This window comes from Camelus dromedarius, chromosome 1 (assembly GCF_036321535.1).
Source record: "Camelus dromedarius isolate mCamDro1 chromosome 1, mCamDro1.pat, whole genome shotgun sequence".
In the NCBI taxonomy this organism is placed as follows: Eukaryota; Metazoa; Chordata; class Mammalia; order Artiodactyla; family Camelidae; genus Camelus; species Camelus dromedarius.
In genome coordinates, this window is record NC_087436.1 from 120,614,117 (window position 1) to 120,639,064 (window position 24,948).

The 24,948-nt window shown below is 61.5% G+C and overlaps 1 protein-coding gene across 1 annotated transcript; it reads left to right on the forward strand.

Annotated features, from left to right (window-relative positions):
- The first annotated feature begins 3,369 nt into the window (after window positions 1–3,369).
- Window positions 3,370–24,139, forward strand: CPZ (carboxypeptidase Z). The gene is made up of 11 exons (XM_031438259.2): window positions 3,370–3,487; window positions 8,572–8,604; window positions 9,563–9,937; window positions 11,259–11,471; window positions 13,487–13,683; window positions 14,228–14,389; window positions 14,720–14,878; window positions 18,553–18,688; window positions 19,780–19,919; window positions 22,955–23,054; window positions 23,665–24,139. Exons 1-11 carry the CDS (start codon window positions 3,397–3,399, stop codon window positions 24,018–24,020), a joined length of 1,962 nt encoding a protein of 653 aa, XP_031294119.1. The 5' UTR covers window positions 3,370–3,396; the 3' UTR covers window positions 24,021–24,139.
- The last annotated feature ends 809 nt before the right edge of the window (window positions 24,140–24,948 follow it).

Sequence of the window (24,948 nt, forward strand, 5' to 3'; positions counted from 1 at the left end):
GAGCCTGCACACTAGCTGGGCTGCACCCCATGTTACCCCGGGTGCAGATTTGCTGCGTTAAAATCCACACATAAAGCCGTCAGTCCATTTGAGGACATGTGTGTATCCTGACCTGTGGGCAACGCCATGGTGGGAAAGAGACGACACTTACTAGAGGTGGTGGCTGTTCCTCCCCCTGTGCCGCCTTCTCTGAAGCCCCAGCGGAGTCTTCTGGAAGACGTGCTCAGGCCCCTCCCGAGGGGTGCTGTTCGTTGTATCCAAGCCAAGCATTCTAGAACATTCTCTCTGTCAGCTGATGTGGCTCACTCATTGTGCTGTCTTTCACCTCGGACTTGTGGTCTTTTTTTTTTTTAATTTTAAAGATACGTTTCATGTGCACTTAAATGTATTGCAAAATGGTGTTGTGTCCCCAAGAACCTGGTGAACACCTTATTCAAAGGGTCTCTCATTTCTCTGGAAAGGAGTGAATGCTGCCTTTGCGTTAGCCCAGAGCCAATTGTCCGTTACCCCCAAAGTGGATCCCTCGCTGGGCTTCCAGGATCACCTGGCTGAGACCCTGCACCACGTGTGTGGGGGCGGGGGAGGGGTGCTCAACCCTGCAAACCTCGTGCTTTCCCAGTGCACGAACCAGCAGCACCCAGCACAGCACGTGCTCTTCTCTGGAGGGTCCTTGGCTCCTATGTGATGCTCGGAGAACCTGAGACCCACGGGGCGGGGACCACTTGCCTCTGCACACGGGGTGGCTGCCAGCTTCCTTGGCAACTCCAAGCAAAGGCTGTGTGAGATGAGGACCTCTCTCCAGTGCCCAGCAGGGGGATACTGAACCTGTGGGTGGACAGCCCTCACGGTTGAATTAAACATGCTAAGTTTACTGAATCAAGCGCTGTCGCAGAGGAAGCATGGGAGGGGGTTTCCGCTGGGGTAAGGGCATGGGAGTGGCCCCCGGAAATCTGGATGCTTCAGCCCGGCACCGAAGGAGGGGCGCACAGGAAACCATCTACAGGCCGGCGGAGGGGACTTCCAGCCCTCTTTGGGCTCCCGGCTGCCGAACCACCCCCACACAGTCATTGAGAGCCCCTGGCTGAGGCCAGGGTCTGGCCGAGGGTCCTTCGACTGTTGAAGTGATGGGTAGGGGACGGCAGTGCCTCTGCTCTCTCTGAGATACTGTGTGGCTTCTCGCTTAGTATTCTTATTCCATGAGCAGCTACCGCGGGCTGGTCCACCGGCCCTGGCATTTGAGTTCTTGCAGACTCAGACTCCAGCTGCGTCTGCTGCTCCACCTGGCCCCTAATGTGCAGGTCTGGCTGCATGCTGTCCCCGCCCCTCCTGGCCCATTATTTGGTGGACTGGCTTGACTGGCTGGGATGCAGTGAATGGGGAGGGTTTGGCCCTTGCAAAGGGTTAACCTTGCCTGTGACTTGCCCCTGACAATTTGGTGGGTCATGTTCTCTTGACTAAAAAGCTTTGTGCAAGAGGTTGTTTCTTCCAACTTCACTGGGGAGAAAGGAGGGTGGCCGTGGAGGGGATTACCAAATTCCCCCTGAGTCTTTAAACACAGCAGTGAACGCTGACCTTTCTGTCCGATCAAAAGTGCTGCTCGTTTCAAGCTCTGTCGTTATTTTAGGCACCGCTCAGAAAGAAAACCTAACCTGACGAGTGGGCTGCAGTCGGAGGCACAGGCCTGGCCACCGAAGGGCCACAGGCTCAGAATGGAGCCCACCCCAGGAGAGGACAGCACGAGGGTCACCTGCGCTCACGCTGGCACACCACGGTGGTGGAGGGGAAGTGAAGATGCCTCCCCAAGAACGTGTACCACCAGCTGGCACTCGGGAAGCCTGGGACCTGCACTCACCCTCCCAGCGTGAGCAGAAACCTCAGAGGGGAAGTCAAAGGAGAGTGCCTGGGAGACGGGCTGGAGCAAGGGGCTTCTGGAAGGACGAAGCCGCAGTCCAGGTGGACAGAGGGCAGCGTGGAGCACCAGCGCCCCAGACTCAGAGGTTCTGCGGTGGCTGGAGTGAGTGGCTCCTTCTCTGAGCCAGGGATGGATTGAAGCCTTCTTCCTATGTGTCCACATAGGAGGTACTGTCACTGTCACCCCACCCTCTGGGCTAAGTGGCTCATCCCAAGTCTTAGGGCTGAGTGGCATCTGGCTCCAGGATCTGGCCTCCCCGCTGCCCAGCACAGCTGGTGAAGGAAATCCATAAAGGCACCTGGCTCTACAGAGCGGCTGGGCCAACAGCCCAGTGTTGGAGGGGCCTGGCCCAGGTGACAATGCTGGGCTGTGGACCCCATGTCTGGCCCGCATTGTCCCCAGTGCTCAGGGCATGAGCATACCAGTGTTCACGCTGGCTGGACTGCAGCTGGGGGACTGTGAGAAGTGGCTGGCAGGCAGATGTGTGCACATCTGGATGGCAGAGTGAGCCCCTGTTCAGCTCTGGGGCAGGGGGAGCTTCAAAGGCGCTGGCTAAACACCAAAGCAGTCCTGATCCTGGGCGGAGAGAAGGGCTCTGGGCAGAGAGCAAGGTCCACCTTTCTCTCACCTTGGGTCTGAGGGTCCTGGGCCTCCCTCCTCCCAGGCCCTTCAGGCCACCTGCCCAGATGGCTCCAGGTGATGCAGGTGGGACATGGGGGAGGGGAGGGAAGTGAGGGGGCTCTCTCACTCCCACAGGTGCAGATAGTGGAGCTGGGGTGTCTGCACTGGGCTCTCTGGCCCCTCCACATTGCTTTTGCCTCTCATTTGGTGTGGGGGGAGAAGGGAAGAGGCACCCCAGGGAGCTTTTATGCCAACCCCAGGATGGTCTGTGCTGAGTCAGTGGACTGACACCCTTAGTTTCCAGGCTTTCTGAGAGCACAGCAGGGAGCTTCTCCCTGGGGTGTAGGCTCAAAGGTGAGCAGTCGCTCAAGGCAACAGAGCTCCTCGCCCTTTCTGGTACCTAAACACCCCCTAGAGACCCTCCAGGTGCTTCCATGGCGGAGGACAGGGTGGGGAGGTGGGGACACTCCCTCACGCCTCTCATGGGACCTGGGCCCAGAGCTGAGGGGTGTTTGGCCTGGCTCACAGCCAGTTGGGTCCAGTGCTGGGCGAGGACCCCGCCTCGCCCCCGAGCCGGCCCCGTCCAGGAATCAGGGTTTGTAGGCAGGGTCAGCAGAGGATCCAGAGGTCAGGTGGGAGGTGGAAGCCGAGCCCCAAGGGGGGCGCTCACCCTGGGGGCGGAGCACCGGCCCGGAAGCGGGCTGGGCGCTGCCCTGTCCCTCCCGCCGCATCGCTCTGCGCGGTTCCTGGCGCCTCGCTGTAACCCGACTCCGCGCTCGCTCGTGGGGGGCGGGAGCCCGAGCGGCGCTGCGCCCCGGCCCGAGTGCCACATCACTCGCCCGCCGCCCTGCCCGCCGCCCACCATGCTGCCCCCGCCGCCACCGCTGCTGCTTCTCGCGGTGCTGGTCGCCGCCGCCGCCCGGCCGGGGTGCGAGCCCACCAGGGGCCCCGCGGGTAAGGCCGGACAGCCCGCGCCCTGGGGTGGAACGCGGCGCCCCGGAACCGGGAACTTTCCCCCTCGTGACCCATGGCCCTGGAGAACGTCCCCAAGTGGGCGCCCTATGCCCTGGGACCTGGGGGTCTGCCCAGGAGGGTAACCCGCCTCTCTGAGCACATCAGGGCTGGGACCCCTCCCACCCACCGCCAGCAGAGCGCACAGGCGACTTGGGAGCAGCGGAGGTACCCAGCGTCTCGCCCGGGTTCTTGGTCTGGGCACAGCCGGCCGGGGCACCGTGCAGGTGGGATCTGAGGGAGCAGGTGCTAGGACCTTGAAGGAGGAGAGGTCCTCTAAGGCCCCGGTCCTTCCAGGAAGAGGGCGGCCTCTGGGCCGTGCAAACTCTTGACGCCTCCTTTTCAACCCTGTGATGTGGACAACAGCGACTCCGGAAGTGGGCCCAAAGGACCTGGGAGGGGGTTGGGGCTCTGTGAGGGGTGGGGGTGTGGGGGCTCAGAGAGTGGGCACTCTTGGAAGATTCTGGGGCAGGGAGAGGGGCAGAGCGGCAGGACCCAAGGACCCTCCAGGGGCTATGTGCCTGGGAATGTGGTCACACCTGACAGTGCAGGGTGTGGAGCGGGGGCAGGGGGCCAGCGGGGAGCCTGGACTCTGGGCCTGGTCACACTTCCCCTTCTGGCACTGGATCTCAGTTTCCCTTCACATTTAAAGGTGAGGGTGCATCTAGTCTACTGCCCTCAGGGTCCTTATCAGCAGCAGACAACTGTACCCCTGGGGGGGTGGGGGTCCCCTCGGGCACGGGGGTCTGGGCGCATAAGAATTGGAGTCTGTCAATTACTAGAGGTTTGTGGATACCTGAGAACGTGCTGGCACCAGCCAAGTGAACCTGCCAGGAGCAGAATGCCTCTCTCAAACGTGCCGAGGTCCACCTTTTCCTTTTCTTCTCTCTCCACCCAAATTGAATTTTCTCTCCACCTCTGCTCCCCCCACCCCCACCCCACCCATCTTTCCTCCCCCATTTTCTACAGAAAGGCCTGGGCCACCAGAGTGTGTGTGTGTGTGTGTGTGTGCACATGAGTGCCTGTATGTGCACAGGTGCACAGTGGGATGCAGATGGAACTCTCATGGTGTCATGGATAGACCCCCCCCCCCGAATCCCTGAGGCCCCAGGAAATGTCTAGAATTATAGGCTTGTCAGGATTACAGTCCCCTCCTCCAGGAAGCTCTCCCTCACTTGCCCTTTTCCCAGGGAGAAACGCAACCCTCTCTTTGGACGCAGGCTGTCCCTTCCCCACCTGGAGGGATGGGCAGGGTGGCTCTCTGTCCTCGGTTCCACAGTGACCTCAGTGCCTGTTTCTAGAATAAGTCCTTTCTCCCGTTGGACCGCCTCCTTGCAGACGAGCATGTGCGGTCAGTCCACAGAAGCCCAGTGGCTTTTCCAGACTACAGACTGACGTGGGCGGGGCCGCGCAGCTTGAGGCCAGGCTGCGATGTCCAGGGCCACGTCCACATCCTGTCTTACTGCCTGAGGACTCAGAGCAGGCCCAGCCCTTCCTCACCTGCCTGTCCTGTTCCTCCTTCCAGGTCTTCACCCAGAGCCTAGGGTTTGAGGCACCTTTCGTGCTTCTCGGGGCCAGGTGGGTCAGGGTTCAAATCCTGAGTCATATACACTGCTGTGTAGCCTTGGGCAGATGGCCTGACCTCTCTGACCTCATTCAGGTTTTTCTCATCTGTTATTGTCCCCGGTCTTTAAGATGACCAGCCCCAGGTCAATCTTGGTCTCTTGGCTGAAGACATGCTGACACCTTGTGGCCAAGAGGTGTAAGGGCCACGTGTGAACTGCTGGAAAGCAGCCTTTGGACCAGCGCTGTCCAACAGCACGGGGCCGGCCACAGACACCACCTGACACCTCCCAGAAGCCACCCAACAGAGACAGTAAGACGCAGGTGAAGTTGACTTGAATAACGGGTTTTATGTGACCCAGTATATCCAAGATATTGTTTCAGTATTTTGTCATCAATATAAACATTACGAATGAACTATTTTACAATTTATTTTTAGTGCCAGGTCTGAAATTCGGTATTTTACACTTAAAACACATGTCGATTCGGACTCGGAGCATTTCAAGGGCTCAATAGCCCCACATGGCTAGTGGCTACCATGCTGGACTGCGTGGCGAGGACAGCGCATTCCTGTCTTGACCCGACCTCCAGCCCGACCCCGGAGGCACACACCAGGGCTTGTTTATTGTTCTTAGTTGAATGGTATCCCCCAAAGATATGTTGAAGTCCCAGCCCCTGCCCCTACCCCTGTACCTGGGACTGGGGCTTTTTTGGGAAACAAGGCTTTTGCTGATGTGGTCAGGTCAGGCTGAGGTCGTCCTGGCTTAGGGTAGGCCCTGAATCCAATAACTGTTGTCCTTAGAAGAAGATGGAAATTTGGACACAGACACAGCAGAAAGGAGGTAGAGGTTGGGCTGATGTGGCCACAGCCAAGGATTGCTGGGAGCCCAGAAGCTGGAGGAGGCAGGAGACCCCTCCCTCAGATGCTGCAGAAGGGGGCGGCCTGCCGGCAGCTGGGTTTCAGGCTTCTGGCTTCCTGAACTGTGAGACAATCAGTGCCTGCTGTACCAATTTGTGCTACTTTGTTACGGGGGCCCCACATCCACCTGTCTCGCTGTCTTGGTCCTCGTGGCCACCTTGGACTCAGCAGGCGCTGACCAGGTCAGCAGATGCCAACCCCTTGTCCATCCCACTGAGCACTGAGGTCTGGTGGGAGCGTCCCAGTGGGCCGTCCCTCCTGCTCCCTGTGCCACCTGAGCTACTGTTCAGTGAGCCCTTACTGGGCCCGGGCCCTTCCCTCAGCACCGCCTCATTGGACCCTCCAACAGCCATGGGCACTACTATTATCCCTATTTTACAGATAAGGAGCCTGAGGCACAGAGAGGGACTTAACCTCTGAGCTTCAGCTTTCTCATCTAGGAGTTAATAGGGAGACTTGAAGCCACAGGACACCAGGAGGGCTCCACCTGCCAAACCCACTCAAGTCCACCCAGTCCTGTGGCATCTGATGGCTTTGAAGGCACGGGTGTGGGGGTAACTGCTGCCCTGTCTCCTCACTCAGTGTTTCCCTAAGGCCGGCAGAGGCCCCAGGGCCATAGGGAGTTCTGCTCACTGAGCACCTGCTGAGGGTCTGAATGAATCTTCAGGTCCGTCCACTCTCAGCTCAGGGCCAGGCGCTCAGCAGGCACACACTCCGCAGGGGGGATGCAGGTTGGGGGGGGGTGCTGGCATCTGTGCCTGGAGCTGTTTGTCTGGGGGTGGTGCTGAGCTGACTGAAACATGGCATCTGCCTGGGTCCCAGCTCGCACAGGCTGTGACGGAGGGCACGTTGGCTGAGTGTGAATCCTCAGCGTGAGCGCCGGGCGTGGATGCCCCCACGGGGCCCTGCTCCGGCTGGACCCTTTCATCTGTTCTCCCGACATCCGTGTAGACAAGCAGGTAACAGCGCGGTGTTCCAAGCAGAGTCCTGGCCAGTTTCTCGGTTGTGTCTCATTTCTCCTGATGCCGGCTCTCCCTCAGGCCCCCTCGCCCCGCAGAGGGCAGCGGGCGCAGGTCTGGGGACACTTTAGACCGTAATGGCTTGGAGTCGGGGGTGGAGTCGGCCGCGTGCTTGGGAGCTCCCAGGCCTTGTGCTGAGAGCAGGTGGCTCACGTCACCTGCCGTCCCCAAGCTCGCTCACCACCAGCCTCACCCCAGCGCGCTTCGCCGGGCATGGAGGGCGCAGGTGGGGACCCGCTGCAGCCCTCTCTGCTGCTTTAGGGGCTGGCGTCCCGTGTCCTGGGTACCTTAGGGAAGTGATATTCTCACCTGTGACTTTGCCCAAGGGGCTCAGTGGGTTAGGACAGCCCGGGATCCTCGGCTCACCTGCTGGTGAGAGGCTGCCTTGAATGTCTCCATCTCACGAGAACTTCCAGGTCCGACAGGTCAGAGCCTGTAGCTGCCCAGTCCACGGTGGGGGATCCGTGGTTCCTAGTCCATGTTGGGGGAACCACGTGTAGAGGTTCCTGCGAAGGGCTGCCTGGCCAGCCCAGCATCCCTGCCACGTGTGCTTAGCCAAGTTTCCACGACCCCCAGATCGTAAGGCGAATCCCTAAGTGGCTCCCACGCTTGCCCGACTGTGGCCCAGGCCTGGGTTTTACATGAGGTTGTGGGGTTAAACAGGCCCTTCCCTCCAGTCTAGTCTCCTCCCCTGGCTCCTCCTGGGCTTCCCCCCCTTTCTTCGTTCCCGCTGTCCTGCCGCCCCGCCTGCACTCCTCCCGGACTCCTGCTCCAGCTGAGCTTTAAGCCCGACATCGGCTCCCGTCCCTTGGAGCCAGCTTTTCCCTCTTGGCGCTCGCAGGGCACTGGGACCAGCCTCTGACGGGGAACTTGACAAGTGGCAGGAGTGAAGATTGGTTTCAGTGGCCTTCCCAGGGTCTCACTGTTGGGCCCATGTGTCTGGGCCTCGGGGAGGTTGCTTGAAACCCACGATTCCAAGGACAGTTTGTGTTGGTCCTCTTCACACTGCACTGCAGCCTGTTCTGGAGGGGAGTGGGCTGGCGCCTGCAGGACGCCGGGGGGAGCTTAAAATAACGTGGTGTCAGAGTCAGTGGTGGGGCGGGGCCCCCAGTACAGGCTCTGTCCAAGGAGGCTCGCTAAGTACTTGGGAATTTGGTGACAGCTAGTTGTCTGATTGCTGGAAGGTTGAAACTGGCCGCAGTGGAAGTGTTTACAGCACAGCGATCGGCCAGCACCCTGACTCAGGGCTCTCTCATTTTGGCTGTCTCTCCGTAGGCGAGTCCCATGACCTCCCTGGGACTTGGGCTCCGCACCTGTGGGAGGAGGGAGAAGGGCCACGTCGACTTCAGAGGGTGGCTGTGAGGGCTGAATCAGATGATGCTTGGGGGGCAGGCATGGGCTGGGGGCCCAGCGGGCACTCGGTGAGTAGGGGGCTGCCACGAGAAGCAGCAGCCCCCATGGTGAACACGGGGGACGACGGACGGGCCGGGCTCAGTGCCCCTGACAGGCTGCCTTTCCCTTCCCAGGCGGATGCCCCAGGCCATCAGCTGCGGACAGCGGTACGGTCCACGGACTTCCCGTGCTTGTTTCACTGGAGCCACGCGGACCCTCCACCCTATCAGAGTGTTTTAGAGGGCGGAATCCAGGGTTCTGAAGGGGGTGATTAATAGGACGGCCCATTAATTGATCCAAACCCTTTCTTAAACAACTGGAAGTTAGGCAAAATGGAAAAGGAGGCCCTTCCCTCTGTGCAGCCTGGACTCCCAACCCTGGCTCTGCCCCAGGCTCCTGCAGAGGGTCCTCTCTGCCTCCTGACCCCAGCCGCCCCTAAGGTGGGCTCTCAGTGGGCTGGGGTCCGACCTTGAAGTGTGTGCACTGTGTTCGGCCCTTTATCCTGGGAGTGCCTGGCTCTCAGCCCCATGCGCGGCGCCTGCTGAGTCCAGAGCTGGGGCAGGCCCCTTCCCTCTTTGGCCCCGGTTCCTCCTCTGTAAAGTGAGGACTGGGGTACTGATCTCAGGGGATGGCTTTGAAGAGGGTGTGGATCTGGTGTAGCGGAGGGGCTCAGAAGCAGACGTTCCTCCAAGTCTCCTCCTGCCGGGTTTGGGCACCTGGTTTATTCTGAGTGGAGGGAATAGATTTTTTTTTAAAGTAGGGAAATATTTCCCCAATACAAAGCCAGTGATGTGCCCTAACATGGCAGAGCCTTGGCAAGGCTGGCTTTCCTGTGCCCATTTTGCAGACGTGGAACCTGAGACCCAGATCAGCCTTCCTGGCTCACTATTGCTGAGTGGTTGGGTCCAGTGACATTAGGAGACGTCCCTGGTCCTCCCAGAGCCCCTGACGTCCTCCACAGTGGGCCTTGTCCTGGCCTTTCCCTGCCAGGTGGTGGGTGCCCGTCCCCGCAGGCCCTGAGTGACGTCTGAGTGGGCAGAGCAGGCCCTTAGTAAGTGTCTGCCGCACGTCAGCAGGCAGGGGTCAGCGGGGGAGGGAGTGACCTGGTGTCCCGCCTCCCCCCAGCCATGTGTGTGGACCTGCAGCTCAGGACCTGCAGCGACGTGGCCTACAACCGGACGGTCTTCCCCACGCTGCTGAACCACCGGTCCCGGGAGGCGGTGGAGTCCAGCTCCGAGTACATCCTGCTGAGCGTCCTGCACCACCTCCTGGAGGGCCAGTGCAACCCGGACCTGCGTCTGCTGGGCTGCGCCGTGCTGGCCCCCCGGTGCGAGGGCGGCCACGTGCGCAGGCCCTGCCGGCATGTCTGTGAGGGGCTGCGGGAGGCCTGCCAGCCCGCCTTCGACGCCATCGACATGGCCTGGCCCTACTTCCTCGACTGCAACCACTACTTCTCAGGCCAGGAGGAAGGCTGCTACAACCCTCTGGAGGAGCTTCGGGGTGAGTGGGGGCCTATGGGGCTCCGGGGTTCCGCGGTGTCGGGCAACCAGGTGTCTGGTTGAGTGAATAAGACAAGTATCAGATGGGGAAGGTGCTTCCAGATAGTCCTGGGGCTGCACCTGGGGTGGGGCGGGGGCTCCCGTGCGGTGCAGTGGCCGACAGACAGCCGTCTGCGTACGAGCAGGCAGGAGGCGGGGGCAGCGGAGGCGGCGGGGCAGGGCCCTGGACAGAGGAAAGCAGCCAGCCGCCTCTGTGGGGCCGAGCCCGTCCGGCCTGGGAAAGCCCGCGGAGCGGGCTGGGGAGAGATTATTTTGGGCGATTCCGCCACCAAATTGCCAGTTCCATCTGCTTGCTTCTCCCTCAAAAACCATTTTGAGCAGAAACAAAACCACGGGGCAAGTGAGACACTTGGGAAAAGCTTAACTATTAGTGGTTCCCAGGGCCAGCCTGCAGGGACCTGCGCCTTTTAGCGCAGAGTCCCTGGGGTGGGGGTGGGGGGAGCCACCAGGGTGGTCCGTGGGCGCTTGTGTGAGCAGGATGACAGGACAGCCAGCTGGCCTGAGGACTGCGCTGAGAAACAGCCTTTCTTAGACCTGGAAGCCCAGGAATTTCTCCTAAGGAAACTTTTTAAATTTGGGAAAAGACTTCCCTCTTTCCCTCCCACCCCCTCTGTCTTTCTCTCCGTCTCTCTCTGCCTCCCCCGACCCTGCACGGACCCCGACCCTGCGCAAATGTGCTCGGTGTTGTATTGGTAATGACAGCAAACACTGGCCTCATCACCTACTGGCCTGTGAAGAATCTTTCAGAGCCTTGTTGCCTGACTGGCAGGATGTGGAAACTGTTTCCATCAATGCTGAGTAAACAAAGCAGAGCAGGAACCGGCATCTGCCCCCTGATTACAGCTCGATGCCACGGGACACGGGAACACCTGGAAAGTCACGGTGGCAGCCGCACCCTGGTTCTGTCCGTGTGCCTTTCCCTTCCCGTCCTGGACTCTGTAAAAGCTCCACACTAACTACACATTACTATTGTTCCTAGTAAGCTTGGGAACTGTGTTGCTTTATACACCTGTCGTTATTAGCTGTCGATATGAAGTATTTTAGAGAACTTTAATTACAAACCCAAATGCAGAATGTCCAGGGAGCTGTCGGCTGGCCCCACATGGGGTCCCACCCGCACAGGGTGGTGGGGGTGGGGGTGGGGGCGCCAGGAGCGGTCAGAGTCCCTCGTGGGGCAGGTAGATGGGGGCCGACAGCCTCATCCATGGTGGGGGCGGCAGGCAGGCCCGAGCTGGCCCCCAGCTCCCCCATTCCTCCCCCAGGAGGCCTGGACTTCGAGGAAGCGCTGCCCTCGGGCCACCCGCCAACCTCCATTCGCTTCACCCACCACTCCTACGCCCAGATGGTGCGCGTGCTGAAGCGGACGGCGGCCCACTGCTCCCACATCGCCAAGACCTACAGCATTGGGCGCAGCTTCGATGGCCGGGACCTGCTGGTCATCGAGTTCTCCAGCCGCCCTGGCCAGCACGAGCTGAGTAAGTCACAGTCGCCGTCAGGGGCCAGGAAAAGGCTCTGGCCTGCTTGGTCTTGGGCTGCACAAGCTGGGTCCAGGATCTTAATCAAAGCCCCTGATGTTTAGGGGACAGGGTGTGGGCGGGGCCTTCGGGATGTGCTTGTGTGCGCACCGCGTCCCACGGGGCCTGTGCGACCACTGTCATGGCCCCGTCGCTGAGGGTTGGTGGGGGCAGGAAGGAGGGGCACAGTCACAGGGGAGGAAGCGAGGGGTGGACAGTCGCTGCAGGCACGTCGGGCCTTGTGCGTCCATTGTGAAAGCTAACCGTGCTTTGTGCATTTCGTTGTTTTTGCAAACGTGCCCTGGCTCACCCGGACCCCAGGCAGGTACGTGGGGCGCTGGGTCCTGGCCCTTGACGTCTGCCCCCCCGAGCTGCTGGGCACACCCAATCTTGCAGAGTGATGTGGATACAGCCGTTCTTCCATTTATTTAAAAGCCAAGTCCATTTCAGCCCACATCAGGCTCAGGCCCTGTGTTGAGATGGGGGCCACGTGGGGGTGCTGGGTCTCACTGTCCACGGGGCTGCGTCCTTACAGGGCTGAGGAGGGTCAGACTCCCCCACGGTCGCAGTTCACCTGCCACCGTCACTGAGGAGGTCACCCAGCCGTGGTGCGGGTGTGGGAAAAAATTACCGTGAAACTGAATTTCAGGGGCAGGTTGAGGAAATGGCAGCGGGCCCAGGGAATGGGGCTCGGGGTCTGGCCCAAGAGCCCAGACAGCCTAGCAGAGACTCAGCGCCCTGGCAAGGCGAGCATCACCACGAGGCCCGCTCCGGGCCCAGGGGCTCGCTTCTGGCCTCTGCCGCGGAGTCAGTGAGCGGGGTTCCCAGTGCTTCCTTGCCTGGTGCCTCAGCTGTCTGTGCCTGTGACCGCCTGAGTCAGAGAGAACCAACCTAAAAGCAGTCCCACCTGACCCTGGTCTTCATAAAGTACTGAGACATACACCTCATCCTGGTTAAGCATCTCCGGCTCTCTCTACTGGGCTGTCCATGTGCATCCCAGTTTCCATCCTGGAGGCTTGGGGCAGCGTGGACCACATGAGCCCCAAACCCTGTCTCCTGCGGGGGTTAGAGGTCATCTAGCCCCACCCCAGCCTCCAAGGCCCACCCACCCTGCCTCCCAGCCCTCTAGCTTGTGGTACGTGCTCTGCGTCCTGCCGTCAGATTGGCCCGTAGCTTTGGAACCTGTGGGAGATGGGTGTCCCCTGTGAGAAGGCCAAGGGATGTGACTATCGTGGACAGCCTCAGGGTCGTTAATACCCTTGGAATCAGGGCGGCATGGGCACATGTTTCCACCGCTGGAGGTCCCTGAGCTGTGCACAGCCGGGGAAAGAGGTGCCACTTTCCAGATGAGCGCTGTGAAGCACAGAGCAGAGAGGCGACCTGTCCAAGGTCACACAGTTAGTAAGGCTGCCAGGCCCCTGTGTGCTCTTCCTCCCATTCACTCACCATCCACCCATCCTTCCATGCACTCAGCCACCCATCCACCTATACATCCTTCCATCTGTCTGTCCACCCATCTTCCATCCATCTCCTTTCCTTCCTTCCTCCATTCCATCCACCCACTTATCCACCCATCCTTCCCTTCATCTTCCATCCATATCCTTTCTCCCTTCCTTTCTTTCCTTCCATCCATCCATCCAAGGACCAGCTGCCTTCCCATCTAAGCACCAGTGTACACCTTAATTTATTGCACAAACATGATGAACGGCTATGAATGAAATTCACATGGACCAATGCTAACATACATTATTATTAGTCAATATCCTTGTTCTGTCCTGCTGGTAATTACGGCTGATAACAAATGTGCTCCGCGAAAGTGATGACCCTCAAGAGACCTCGTTAGTCACAGAGACGCTTGGGCCAAAACAAGCATAAATAGTTTCCAAAACAACTGGCTACACTTGCCCTGGGGGCCCTCAAGTCTCCAGGGACCCAGGGCTTTGAGACGGCCCCCCGGGCACTGTGTCTCCCCTCAGTGGAGCCCGAGGTGAAGCTGATAGGCAATATCCATGGCAACGAGGTGGCGGGACGGGAGATGCTCATCTACCTGGCCCAGTACCTGTGCTCCGAGTACCTGCTGGGCAGCCCCCGCGTCCAGCGCCTGCTCAACACCACCCGCGTCCACCTGCTGCCCTCCATGAACCCTGACGGCTACGAGGTAGCGGCTGCTGAGGTGAGCGCCCCGCCGTGAGCTGGTCCCACACGACCCCGCGCGTCCACTGCTGTCAGGGCTCTCTGTGCCCGCCGTCCGGGTGCTGACAGCTCAGCAGGCATCAGCACCGGGTCCTGCTCGGAGGAGGGACGGACGCTGATAGTGCTGTGGTGTGTTAAAGAGGATGCTCGTGGTGGAAACACAATGAGAAGGGCGGGGAGGGGAGGGGTGGGAGTGTGCGTGAGCCAGGGGAGCGGGCTCCGGGAGGCGGTGCCCTGAGCAGGGTCCTGCCGGAGGTGCGGAGCGGGCAGTGCCTCCCTGGCGTGGGGCCCTCCAGGCGGGGCACAGCCAGGGCAAGCTCTGTGGTCGGAGGACCCACCAGGAGGCCCGAGAGATGGCAGAGGGGGTCCAGGGCAGCTCGGTGGACGTGCTCCCAGGTTCATCCCATGAAGCCAGAGAGAAACTCCAGTCCCGCCTCTGGCTCTCCGCCCAGCCCTGTGGTCTCCCTCCAGAAGGATCAGGGTGGGCGTGCTGAGCCCTGTTGGGGGGTGGCCTGTGTGTCCAGGGTGCCGGCTACAATGGGTGGACGAGTGGGAGGCAGAACGCCCAGAATCTGGACCTGAACCGTAACTTCCCGGACCTGACGTCGGAGTACTACCGCCTGGCCTCAGCCCGCGGAGCGCGCAGCGACCACATCGCCATCCCACAGCACTACTGGTGGGGTAAGGTAGGAGCCATGCCAGTGCCCAGCTGGCACGTCTGAGGGGCTCCAGCTACTCCCCTAGGGCAGGAGAGCCTTACGCTCTGAGCCTCGGTTCCTCCTGTGAAATGGGGCTAATTCTCACTGGGTCGTTGGGGGGATTCAGGGAGCATGCACTGAAAGCGTCCGGAGTCTGGCAGGTGCTCAGTGACGGGGGCCCAGGAGGGCTGCCTGGAGGGGATGGCGCCCCCAGGAGGTGGGGAAGAGAGTTGCAGGCCTGAGGATGAGGCCTGACAGAATCCTAAAGCTCGGGCATCGGGTTGAGTGGTCCTGAGGCCGCCTCCCCCACCTGGGCAGGTGGCCCCCGAGACCAAGGCGATAATGAAGTGGATGAGGTCCACCCCCTTCGTGCTCTCGGCCAGCCTCCATGGGGGCGACCTGGTGGTTTCCTACCCCTTCGACTTCTCCAAGCACCCCCAGGAGGAGAAGATGTTTTCTCCCACGCCCGACGAGAAGGTGAGAGGCCGTGGCGGGGCGGGCGTGCTGGGGGTGGTGCCCTCGGGGCTGACCCCGAGTCCTTCCTGTTCCGAGGTCAGTGAAGCCCAGGAGTTCTAAGCCATTTGGAGCCTTCCAGGCTCAGCTCCAAATCCCCTCCTCCCAGAAGCCTTCCAGCCAGCTGGAAGCAGCCCCTCCGTCCTCTGACCACACCCCCTTCCATCTAGGTCCCGGTCTAGGAGCTCCTGGGGTGGGGACCCTGGTGGAGTGCCCTCCCACCAGGCCGCCCAGTGTTTTCGGTCCAGGGAGGGTGGGATTCCGGGCGACGCCGGCAGAGGGCAGTGCTGCCTGGCGCATGGCCCCTGACCGGCTCCCGGCATCTCCCTCCTTCTTGTGGGCCTTGCTGGTTTGTTCCGGGTCAGACTCCCTGGGAGTCTGGGGTGCAGTGGGATGGAGCAGGAATCCTGGTCCTGGCGTCCACTTGGGCTCTGAGGAGGCGCCTCCCCTTCCCAGGCCTGTTTCCCTCACTGGTCAGACCAGCAGGGATGACACATGTGACGGTGGCCGTGGTGGCTGGACCTGTCTCCAACCCCATTCTTCCCTGAAGCAGAATTGGCTCCCTGGGGGCACCAGGTGAGGGAGGGGGCGATCGCTGATGGGGCACAGCCAAGGCCACTGGAGCTCAGCCGCCCAGACTGTCCCTGCTGAGCCCAGCCCCTGAGGCCAGCGCCTGCCCTCTGGGGAAGACAAAGCCTGAGGCCCTTTCTGTGACCAGCCAGGGCGGGGGCGGTTTGGAAGGGTCTGCGCTGTCCGCTTGGTCACTCAGCAGGCCCCCTGCTGGACTGGACTCCGGGTGGAGAGCCAGGCCTGCCCTCTGCCGCCTGCCCCCACTCTCCACCTGGTGCTGGGGGCAGGGCAGGGAGGGGGCTGGTCCTGGACGGACAAGTGCCTCACCCAGCCCCTCCCTGTGTGTGGCGGGTCCCGTAGCCGCCGCGGCCAACAGGACTGGGCCCTGCACTGAGGGTCTTAGTCTAGGGTGGGAGGCGAAGGCAGAAACGGGCAAGGATGAGCAGGTGCAGCCTGGGCCCAGACAGACAGCTGCCCAAGAGGCCAGGGGCACGCGGGGCGAGGTGTGTGGGTGTGCGCATGTGTATATGGGGTGGGCTCCCAGCGTTAAGGTGGGCCTAAGGGGAGTGTTCCCGAGGGACAGCTACCCCAGTGGAACCTGAAGAATCAGGTGGAGACTTTCCACACCCCCTTCACCCCAGGAGTGAGGACTCAGGGGACCCTGAGCAGTGGGAGCTGGGGGACCCAGCAGGGAAGCACCGAACCCCCACCTCCTCCTCCAGGGCTGGGGAAGCAGCACCTGTGTCCCCTCCCCGCATCGTTCCTGCACTCATTCTGGCTCTCACTCCCTCATTCACTCACTCAGTCATTGACTCCTGTAACCAGCACATGCCTAGAGCCTGGCGGGGGCCAGGTTCTACGCTTGGAGCTCAGTCTGAGCCCCGGGGGTGGCTGGGTGTTCTCTGCTCTGCCTGATCTGGGCCCTGCTGTGCTGTGGGAGAGCAGGGCCAGCAACCGGCCGAGGCCTGTGTCCTCTGGGCAGCAGGGGCCCCTGGGGCGCCGGGCCCAGCGTCTCTGAACCCCAGAGGCAGATGCGTGATGATACCTCTAGTGGGGAGGCCGGCCTCAACGAGTCCCCGCAGAGTCAGAAAGCGGAGAGTCCTCCCACCAGCCATCAATCACTGATCGATAACCCTTCAGCCCTGCAGCCAGTGGTGGGCTCTGTGGAAACCAGGGTCCCGGGAGAGGCTCAGGGAGTGGAGGAGTGTGAGGAGGGGCTGGCCAGCGTGCCCCCCCAGAAGTCACGCCCCCAAACTTCCATGGTGCCCCGTGGATGAGGGCCAGAGCCTCCGGGCAGCTTTCAAGGCCCCAGGCTGGCTAGGGCTGCCTGCCCCACCTCCTTTGTCCCCCGCCTGCCCCTCTGGCCAAGATCCTGCTCCTCAGCTCGACTCGAGCCCTGTGCTGCTCTCCAGGCACCCCCGACCCAGCCCCCAGCCCCAGTGGAAAGGGCTGAGGTTCATCCAGATCTTGGGCAGGCTGGGCCTTCTCCCGGCCTTGACCCCTGTTTCTGGGCCCTGGGCCAGCACAGGCCTGCCCCTCCCAGAAGTCCACCGCACCACACCTTATTTTGTTTGGAGTTCTCTGTGTATCTCTGTGTGTTCCCTCCCCACTTTGCCCATTCATGCCTGGCCTCTGGGCAGAGCTGCTCCCCAAGACCCTGTTCTGTGTCCGCCACCCCCTACCCCTTCCCAGGGCAGGCCAGTTCCCAGCTGGCCCTGGGGCTGTGGGGACTGGTGGTGACTTTTCCTGCTCTCCTGAGGGGGCTAACAGGTGACAGGTGACAGGTGACAGGAGAAGGCCCCAGGGCAGGATGAGGAGAGACACTGGGCGGGAGGATGGGAGGGGAGCAGAGGGCTGGGTCCAGCCTCCCGCCTCCAGCCTGTGTCCCGCTTTGCAGACAGATGGTGGAGGCTGGAGAGGTGGGGCTCCGGGGAGATTTATTTAAACAACCCCATTGGGTTGACGCCTGGCTGAAGATGGTGGAAGCTGACCACAGCCTGGGGGTGGCAGGGGCTGCTGGCAGGAGGGCAGCCCCTCACCGCCGACCTCTGGGATGGAATGACGTGGTGGGCTTGTTTTGGTTGCTTGGTTTGTGTCTGGGGGACCAAGTGGAAACTGCCATCTTTTCCCTGAGAAACTGAACCCTCCTTCCCCAAACCCCAGGTCTTGGGGTTGGAATCACCAGGAGAGACCCCCACTCTGGCCTGGAGCAACTCCCTATTACTGACCCCACCTGTCCACCTCCCCCTTTTTAAGGAGAGATCCCTTCCCAGGACAGACTTCTCCCAGGGCCAGGGGGCCTGACAGGCCCAGGGCGGGCGAGCCCCTTTTCCACCTGACCCCTGCTTGGGGGTCTCCACCCTGGATCAGACAGTGTCTGGCACTGGGATGTTCCGATGACTGAGTCCTGCCTGGGAGGGGGACTTGGGGGCCTGCCGCAGGTCGGGGATGTTATGGGGGAGCTCTGGGCTGGGGGAGGCCAGCGGAGGGGGAACTGTGCACTGCCTGGGGTCCAGGCCACACCCAGACAGGCCCTGCCAGGTGAGCTGTGCCCTGTGTCCGTCCACCCGCGGTGGCAGAAATGCCCGTGGCTTCGGCAGCAGGCAGGTGGGCTCCCGCAGGTGCTGGTTGTGACGATTATCACAGAAGTTCATTAGCAAAACTGAGGCCCACTCCAGCCTCCCGCCTCTCCTCGAGGCCTGCCCTCTGCCCAGAGGCAGGAAATGCTCTAGAAATGGCAAAGCTGACCTCCAGGTGCCCTGCCAGGATCACTGCCTTCATGAGGAAGCCCATGTTCTCTCGCCAGGTGTTCAGGGCTCCACGATGTGCTCACATACCCACCACTGGAGCCCTGAGCTCTGGCCATCCTGCCTCTGGGCCTTTGCACGTGCTGAGCCCTCTGCATGGACACTGGCCCCCTCTCCCGCCCAAGCTGCTGGTGTTTGCTGTGGTGGCCCCTCCCTCAAAAGACTTTCTCCTCACCCCACCGCCCCCAGCTCTGAGGGCGTCCTGCAGAACGCCCCACCTTCTGGTCTTGGCCTCAGGGGATCTCTCTGTCTCCTTTCCAGATGTTCAAACTGCTGGCCAGAGCCTATGCCGACATGCACCCCATGATGATGGATAAGTCGGAGAACAGGTGTGGAGGCAACTTCCTGAAGAGAGGCAGCATCATCAACGGGGCGGACTGGTACAGCTTCACGGGAGGTACGCCTGCGGAGGGCGGGGCCTGGTGGGAGAGGGGGCTGGGGAGGGGGAGGGGGAGGGGCAGGGCGGGGCTGGAGAGGGGGAGGGGAGGGGCGGGGCTGGGGAGGGGAGGGGAGGGGCGGGGCTGGGGCATCTATGGGGCGGACTGGTACAGCTTCACAGAAGGTATGCCGGAGAGGGTGGTGCTGGGGCTGGGGCCTCCGCGTAGCAGCTTTTCCTGGGAACTTGATTCTGGGATATCTGGAAGGTGGGAGAGCAGGAAAGACGCATCACGGTGTGTGGGGAGGCTCCCACCCAGGAGCGGGAGCACTAGACCTGGCTGACTTCAGTTCTGGTGACTGGCTGGACGGTGATCTCTGTGTGACGTTGCGGACAAGCTGGAGTGGAACCCGGGAGAGCACGGGGCGAGGGGCCAGGTGCAGGGCAGTGTGACTGCACTGCAGATGTGAACGTTAAGTCAGGAACGGCAGCCGCCTGGGACCCGGGCTCAGGGGAGGCCCTGAAGCTCTGAAGGGCAGGGCCCCGGCAGCTCCCGGCACCACCTGCCCCATCGGTGCCCCCGGGCTGCCTCGGAGCATGACTGCAGCGTCTGCTGGACACAAACTCCAAAAGCAGATAGAGTGGAGGGCAGAAGTGGGTGGGATGGCGGTCAGCCCCGGAGCCTCCACCGCCTCCCTGGCCGGCTGTCAGCCCTGCTGGCTGGGGCTTCCTCTGGAGACGGAGGAAGCTCCCTCCCTGGGCTGTCCCTGGGACTGTCCAGGAACAGGGATGCTATTACCCGTGGGGTCCCAGCCAGGGGAGGGCCAGCAGCCTGGACCCCAGGGGCCGGCTCCCCTGATGGAAGTGGCTAGTTGGTCCTCCCGACCCTGAGGGGCTGCATAGATGTGCGTGAGCCCGCAGACGTGGGCGCCAAGCCACTTGGTTCCCAGTGCAGCTCCCCTGCCTCCCCGGGGAACTCAGGTGGGAGCCGTGAAGGCCTAAGGCCCCGGTCGGCTCATCTGGGTAGGGGGGAGGACAACACCCCCTCTGCTGTCCAGCTGCAGTGGGGCCTGTGGAGGGCCGGCCGCGCTCAGCTGCCCCCTGCACCGCAGGCATGTCCGACTTCAACTACCTGCACAGCAACTGCTTTGAGATCACAGTGGAGCTGGGCTGCGTGAAGTTCCCGCCCGAGGAGGCCCTGTACACGCTGTGGCAGCACAACAAGGAGCCGCTGCTGAACTTCGTGGAGATGGTGAGCCTGGCGGCCCCGGGTGGCCCCCTCAAACCGGGCACCGACTGGGCTCAGCACCCCCCCAGCATGAGTCAAGTCTCACGGGCCACCTGTCCTCCCACAGCCCTGGCCCTGGGGCTGCTGAAGACACCAGGGGACACACGTCAGGGTCCCCAGTACAGCAAGGGTCTCAAGGAGAGGAGTGGGGGACCAAGGCAGCCGGGGTGGGGGGCGCCTAATGCGGCCTCGGAGGCCACGGGGTCTTCCTGGAGGAGGCGGCACCTGGGCTGCATCTTGAAGGAGTAAGAGAAATCAGGCAACAGGACAGGGAACCCTCGGTGGCACATGTTAGAATTCAGTGGGGGCATTTAACACTTTCAGGGGTCTCGTGGCCGTGGGAATGAGGTGTGCACTGGGCCGGGGCGAGCCCAGAGGTGCTGGCTCTGGGCGGCAGGGGGTTGGTGTGGTCCAGGCGGGGCCCTGGGCACGTCTGCCCCTCAGACTCAGAGGAGAGGGCACAGGCTGCTGGGGCAGGAGTCGGGCAGCCGGACTGAGGGGTCACGCCTTGCCATGGGGCCGCAGTCACCCAGAGATATGTGGGCTGGCCATGAGCGAGGGCCACGGAGAACATGACTAAACGGCCCCCTCACTGGACCCAGAGAGTCAAGTCTCCCAGCGGCCTGGTGACCGTGCGGGGACTCGACGTCCCACTGCCTCTCCCGGCCCTGCCCGGCGCCTCAGTCTCCCCCACGTGGCCTGCAACCGAGGGATGTGGTTTGAATAACTAACATTCATGAAGGAAATGCAGGAACTCAAATTGAAAGATACCAGTAATTTTATAGAAGCCTCTGCTTTTTCTTTTTCCAGAGCATTTTAAGACTCATAAAAATTACACATTGCACAATGTCCCAGTGAGAAGCAGACCCTAAGGGGAAAACAGGACTGCCCGAGGGGCACAGTGAGGGGTCGTGCGCGCATGGCCCCTTTCAGCTCGTGCCCTACACGCGCCGCATTGAATCCTGATGCCAGTCCTGCCCAGCAGATGGGGCTGCCCTCTTTTATAGATGGAGGAGCAGGGGTCCCGGGGAAGGAGCGGGCTGGTCGGGGTCACTGGGCCATGCGGGGATCTCCCTCCTGGCTCACAGTGGCTGTGAGACTGCCGGAGGTGGAGACAGAGGGTCAGAGAGCTACCTGCCAGGCTGGCCCAGTCTCGGCAGCCACCGCCCAGCTCTGGAGCTCTGATCTGCCCAGAGCCCTCCCCTTTCTAGAAAGATCCGGAGCCTTCCTCCGGGTAAGAAGCAGGGGGAGCTTCCGGATCAGTAGCCGCAGCAAGGCCCCCGATCAGGACCGGGAGTCGCTGGCACCAAGCTGCTTCCCGGAGGCCGTGCCGGCGGCCTTGCTGCGCGGGGCAGGGCCGGTCCTCGTCAGTAATGGCCGGGGGCCAGGCCTCCTGGCTCGTTTCATTTTACGGCTGTCTGGTGAAAATGAGTTTTAAGGACCCTTAAATGGAGCTGGGATTGCTCCGTGGATATTGCATGTGAAGTCTCGGGGTATAAAGATTTAATAGCCAGCAGGACACAGCAGAAGGCTGGGCAGCCCGCGGCCGGGTGTGGCCAGCCCCAGGAAAGCCGGCCCGGCCTCCTGATAAGCATCAGTCTGTCGCGTCCAGTGAGGCCTTCCCCACAGTGATCCTGGCCAGGCCTGGGGCGAGGCGGGGTGTCTCCATCCCGCTGGTTGAAGGGAGGGGAGGGGCAGGCCCGCCATCTCTCCTCCCCTGCCTGAGAGCTGCACATCCCTGGTTCTGCATGAGGATGACTCTTCAGCCCAAAAGCAAAGGTGGACCAAAATCTAGCCAGTGCAGGCTGGCATTACATGAGGCCCTACTATGTGTCTGGCCTCTGTTCCCACCCAGGTTGGGGGCGAGGGAAGGGAAGATGGTGCATCGCAGTGAAGGCAGGGCTGGGGCAGTGGAAGCCCAGGACTGTGGGACCCCGAAGAGACCCCTGATACAGCCAGTTACCAGGGAAGGCTTCCTGCGTCTCGACGCGGGAGAGGAGTGGGCCAGGTGAAGGAGATGGTCGTGCGTTCTGAGCGGAGGAGGGGCCAAGACAGAGGCTGGGGGTCCTGGGACAGCACTCAAGGTGTGAGGGCAGCCTCTGGGGACAGAGCAACCCCTCTGCGCCGAATTTCCCCTCCCACCCAGGCGTCCCAGCCTCCTTTGACGTGAGCTTCAGACCTCTAGTTGTTTTCAGCCCGATAGAACAAGGGTGTCCAGCTTGTTCATTGCTGATTGCTTATGGAGAAGGACTGTGCACAGGATGGGCAGTTCTGGGAGTTGCTTCCTTTGGAAAGTGCAGCTCTTAGTCTAACCCTGATGTGTGCTGAAGCTGCAGGTCATCTGCTCGGGAGCGGCTGTGCTCAGAACCAGACCATCACAAGAGTCGGGCGGTCCTGCGCCTGGCTTGATCGCTGCACCTGACGAGTGTTAATTCTCATTCTCTGAGCCTGGCATGGTGACTCTGTGTTACAGATGGGGAGACTGGGCCGAGATGCCAGGTAGCTTGCTTAAGGTCAGAGAACGGGCTGGTGCCTGGCCAGGACTGACACCAGGGTCCCAAGTCTCAGCCGTGTCCTCCTGCCGCCCCACATGGCCTTCGGAACCTCGGCTCAGAGAGGACCCGCTGCACCGGCTCTGGTTGCGAGGGCAGAGACTAAGCTGTGCTCACAGGTGGACACCAGGGGGCCTTCTGCCGGGCGCTCGTGGCCCAGGAGCTTCAGCCAGAGCTCTGAGCTGGACCGTGGGCTTTCATAAACCAGGAATGGGATTGATCGCTGGAGCGGGGCCCCAGGGATGGGCTCGCCAGTCACCCTCACTCCACAGATGAGGAGACCAGGGCCCAGAGAATGGTGACTTACTCAAGATGGCAAGGCGAGTCATGCACAGCTGGGCTCAGCCAGCCGTTTCCCCGGAGATGGGTGGGGACTGGCTGGGGTGGGGCTGCTGGGCCCTCCGGAGGGCACGCGCCGTATCCCTGCCCTGTCCTTGGTCTCCTCAGGTGCACCGGGGCATTAAAGGCGTGGTGATGGACAAATTTGGCAAGCCAGTCAAAAACGCCCGCATTTCAGTCAAGGGCATCCGCCATGACATCACCACTGGTGAGCGACTCCCAGGGGGCTGCTCGGTGGGTGGGGGGGTGGACGGGAGCCCTGGGGTCTGCGTCAACCTTGATCTGTGTCTCCTGCGGCACCGGGCCCAGGGGAAAGCGCACTCAGGTCCTGGCTGCCAATGACAGTGCATGTGGATGCCCTGTTCCCTAAGTAGGGACTGTGCTGGGCAAATGCCACCTTCTCAGAGATCATAGGAGGGAGCCCGTTTGTTCATACCCCAGAGCTTATATCCCATAGATAAGCTGGTGTGTCTGCGTGGGCTCTGGGTGTCCTCAGGGATTTCACAGCTGATTTTAAAAATACCGTACCTGGTGATGAGAGAGCCTGGTGGAAACACAGTCCAGAGGAGGGAGGGGTTGCTGACTCTGTGCAGGACAGCGTGGTCTGTGAAGGCTTCAGAGGGCAGGGCTTTGAGGGATGAATAGAAGTTTGAGAAAGGGAGCCAGTGGGAAGGACATTCTAGGCCAGTGCAGAGGCAAGTGCAACCTTGGGGTTTGTCTGCCATCCAGGCCGATGTCCCCCGGCCCCCCCATCACCCATCATCTCAAGGCTGCCTGAGCCCAGGCCTGACAGTCACTTCCATTCCATTTGTCCACAGCCCCAGATGGTGACTACTGGAGACTGCTGCCCCCAGGGTCCCACATTGTCATTGCTCAAGCCCCCGGCTACTCCAAGGTCATCAAGAAAGTCACCATCCCTGCCCGGATGAAGAGGGCCGGTCGCGTGGACTTCATTCTCCAGCTGCTGGGGACCGGACCCAAGAAGTTCCTTCCTGGGCCTCGGAGAAATGGGCCCGGGCTCCGAGACCCGCCTGGTGGTGCTGGCCCACACGGGGAGCCCGAGGAGCCCCTGGGGGCCCGGAGACAGCCCACGGCCGGCGGGAGCAAACCTTGGTGGTGGTCCTACTTCACGTCACTGGGCCAGCACCAGCCGCGCTGGCTGCTTAAGTACTAGGCACCCGCCTGCTCGTGCCAGGCACATGCCTGGCCCAGGGCTCCTGCTCTTGATCTGTCTTCCAGAGACATCCCACTAAGCCTTTTCCATTTTATTAAAGTGTTTTTATTCTCCTCCCACCGTGATGAGAGGCTCTGTGCGAGGCACCTGCGGGAGAATCCATGGTGCCTGATGGAGAGAGGGCCGCCCTGGCCTTGTGCACCTGTGTGACCCTGGGGCAAGGGCTCCTCTGCCCGACAGGTGGCCGGAAGCAGGGCTGCCCTTCAAACCTGTCTGTGCCTGGTGGCCCTTTCCTGGAATGCCAGGCCTCCAATGTCGAGTGGCCTCTACTTGACAGACCGGAAATGGAGGCTCAGTGGGGCACATGACGTTCTAAGGACACACACGGAGAGGGTGGGGCCGGGCTCAAGCCAGACTCTGGGTCCTGCAGCTGAAGGCTGTGTGTCTAGAGTATGTGCAGGTGGGAGGCAAAGGACAAAGGTGGGGGGAGCCTGACTGGGGGAGTAGGGGTGGGCAGTGCAGACCCCCTCAAGGTCACAGGTTCAAGGGCAGGAGAGTGAGCAAGGAACACCACCTAAGGGTCATGCTTAGAGGCTCCCAGGCTACTATAGGGTCCTGACTCAAGGAGGAAGGGGCTCCCTTGGTGCCTCCTCATCCTGTGATGCCACCAACTCAGGTCCAGGGAAACCTAAGGCCCCAAACTCCCCACAGGACCCCCTCCAGGCTCACCTCTCTAGGTCAGGTGGGTCTGTTGGTCCTGGGATCTATGGGGCAGGGAGTGATTGCCAGAGAGAGGGTGTGCTAGTCAGCTAGGGCCGTGTAACAAAGCCCCGCAGACCAGGGCTCAGACCACAGACGGCTGTCTCCTGGTCCTGGAGGCTGGGAGTCAGAGTTAAAGTGTCAGCAGGGTTGGTTCTTGCTGAGGCCG

Bases quoted from the DNA above. Each gene is read 5' to 3' on its own strand.
- CPZ (XM_031438259.2), top strand. From the start codon at position 3,397: ATGCTGCCCCCGCCGCCACCGCTGCTGCTTCTCGCGGTGCTGGTCGCC. The intron at 11,472-13,486 runs GTAAGTCACAGT...GTCTCCCCTCAG, and splicing joins CCCTGGCCAGCACGAGCTGA to TGGAGCCCGAGGTGAAGCTG. The intron at 13,684-14,227 runs GTGAGCGCCCCG...CTGTGTGTCCAG, and splicing joins ACGAGGTAGCGGCTGCTGAG to GGTGCCGGCTACAATGGGTG.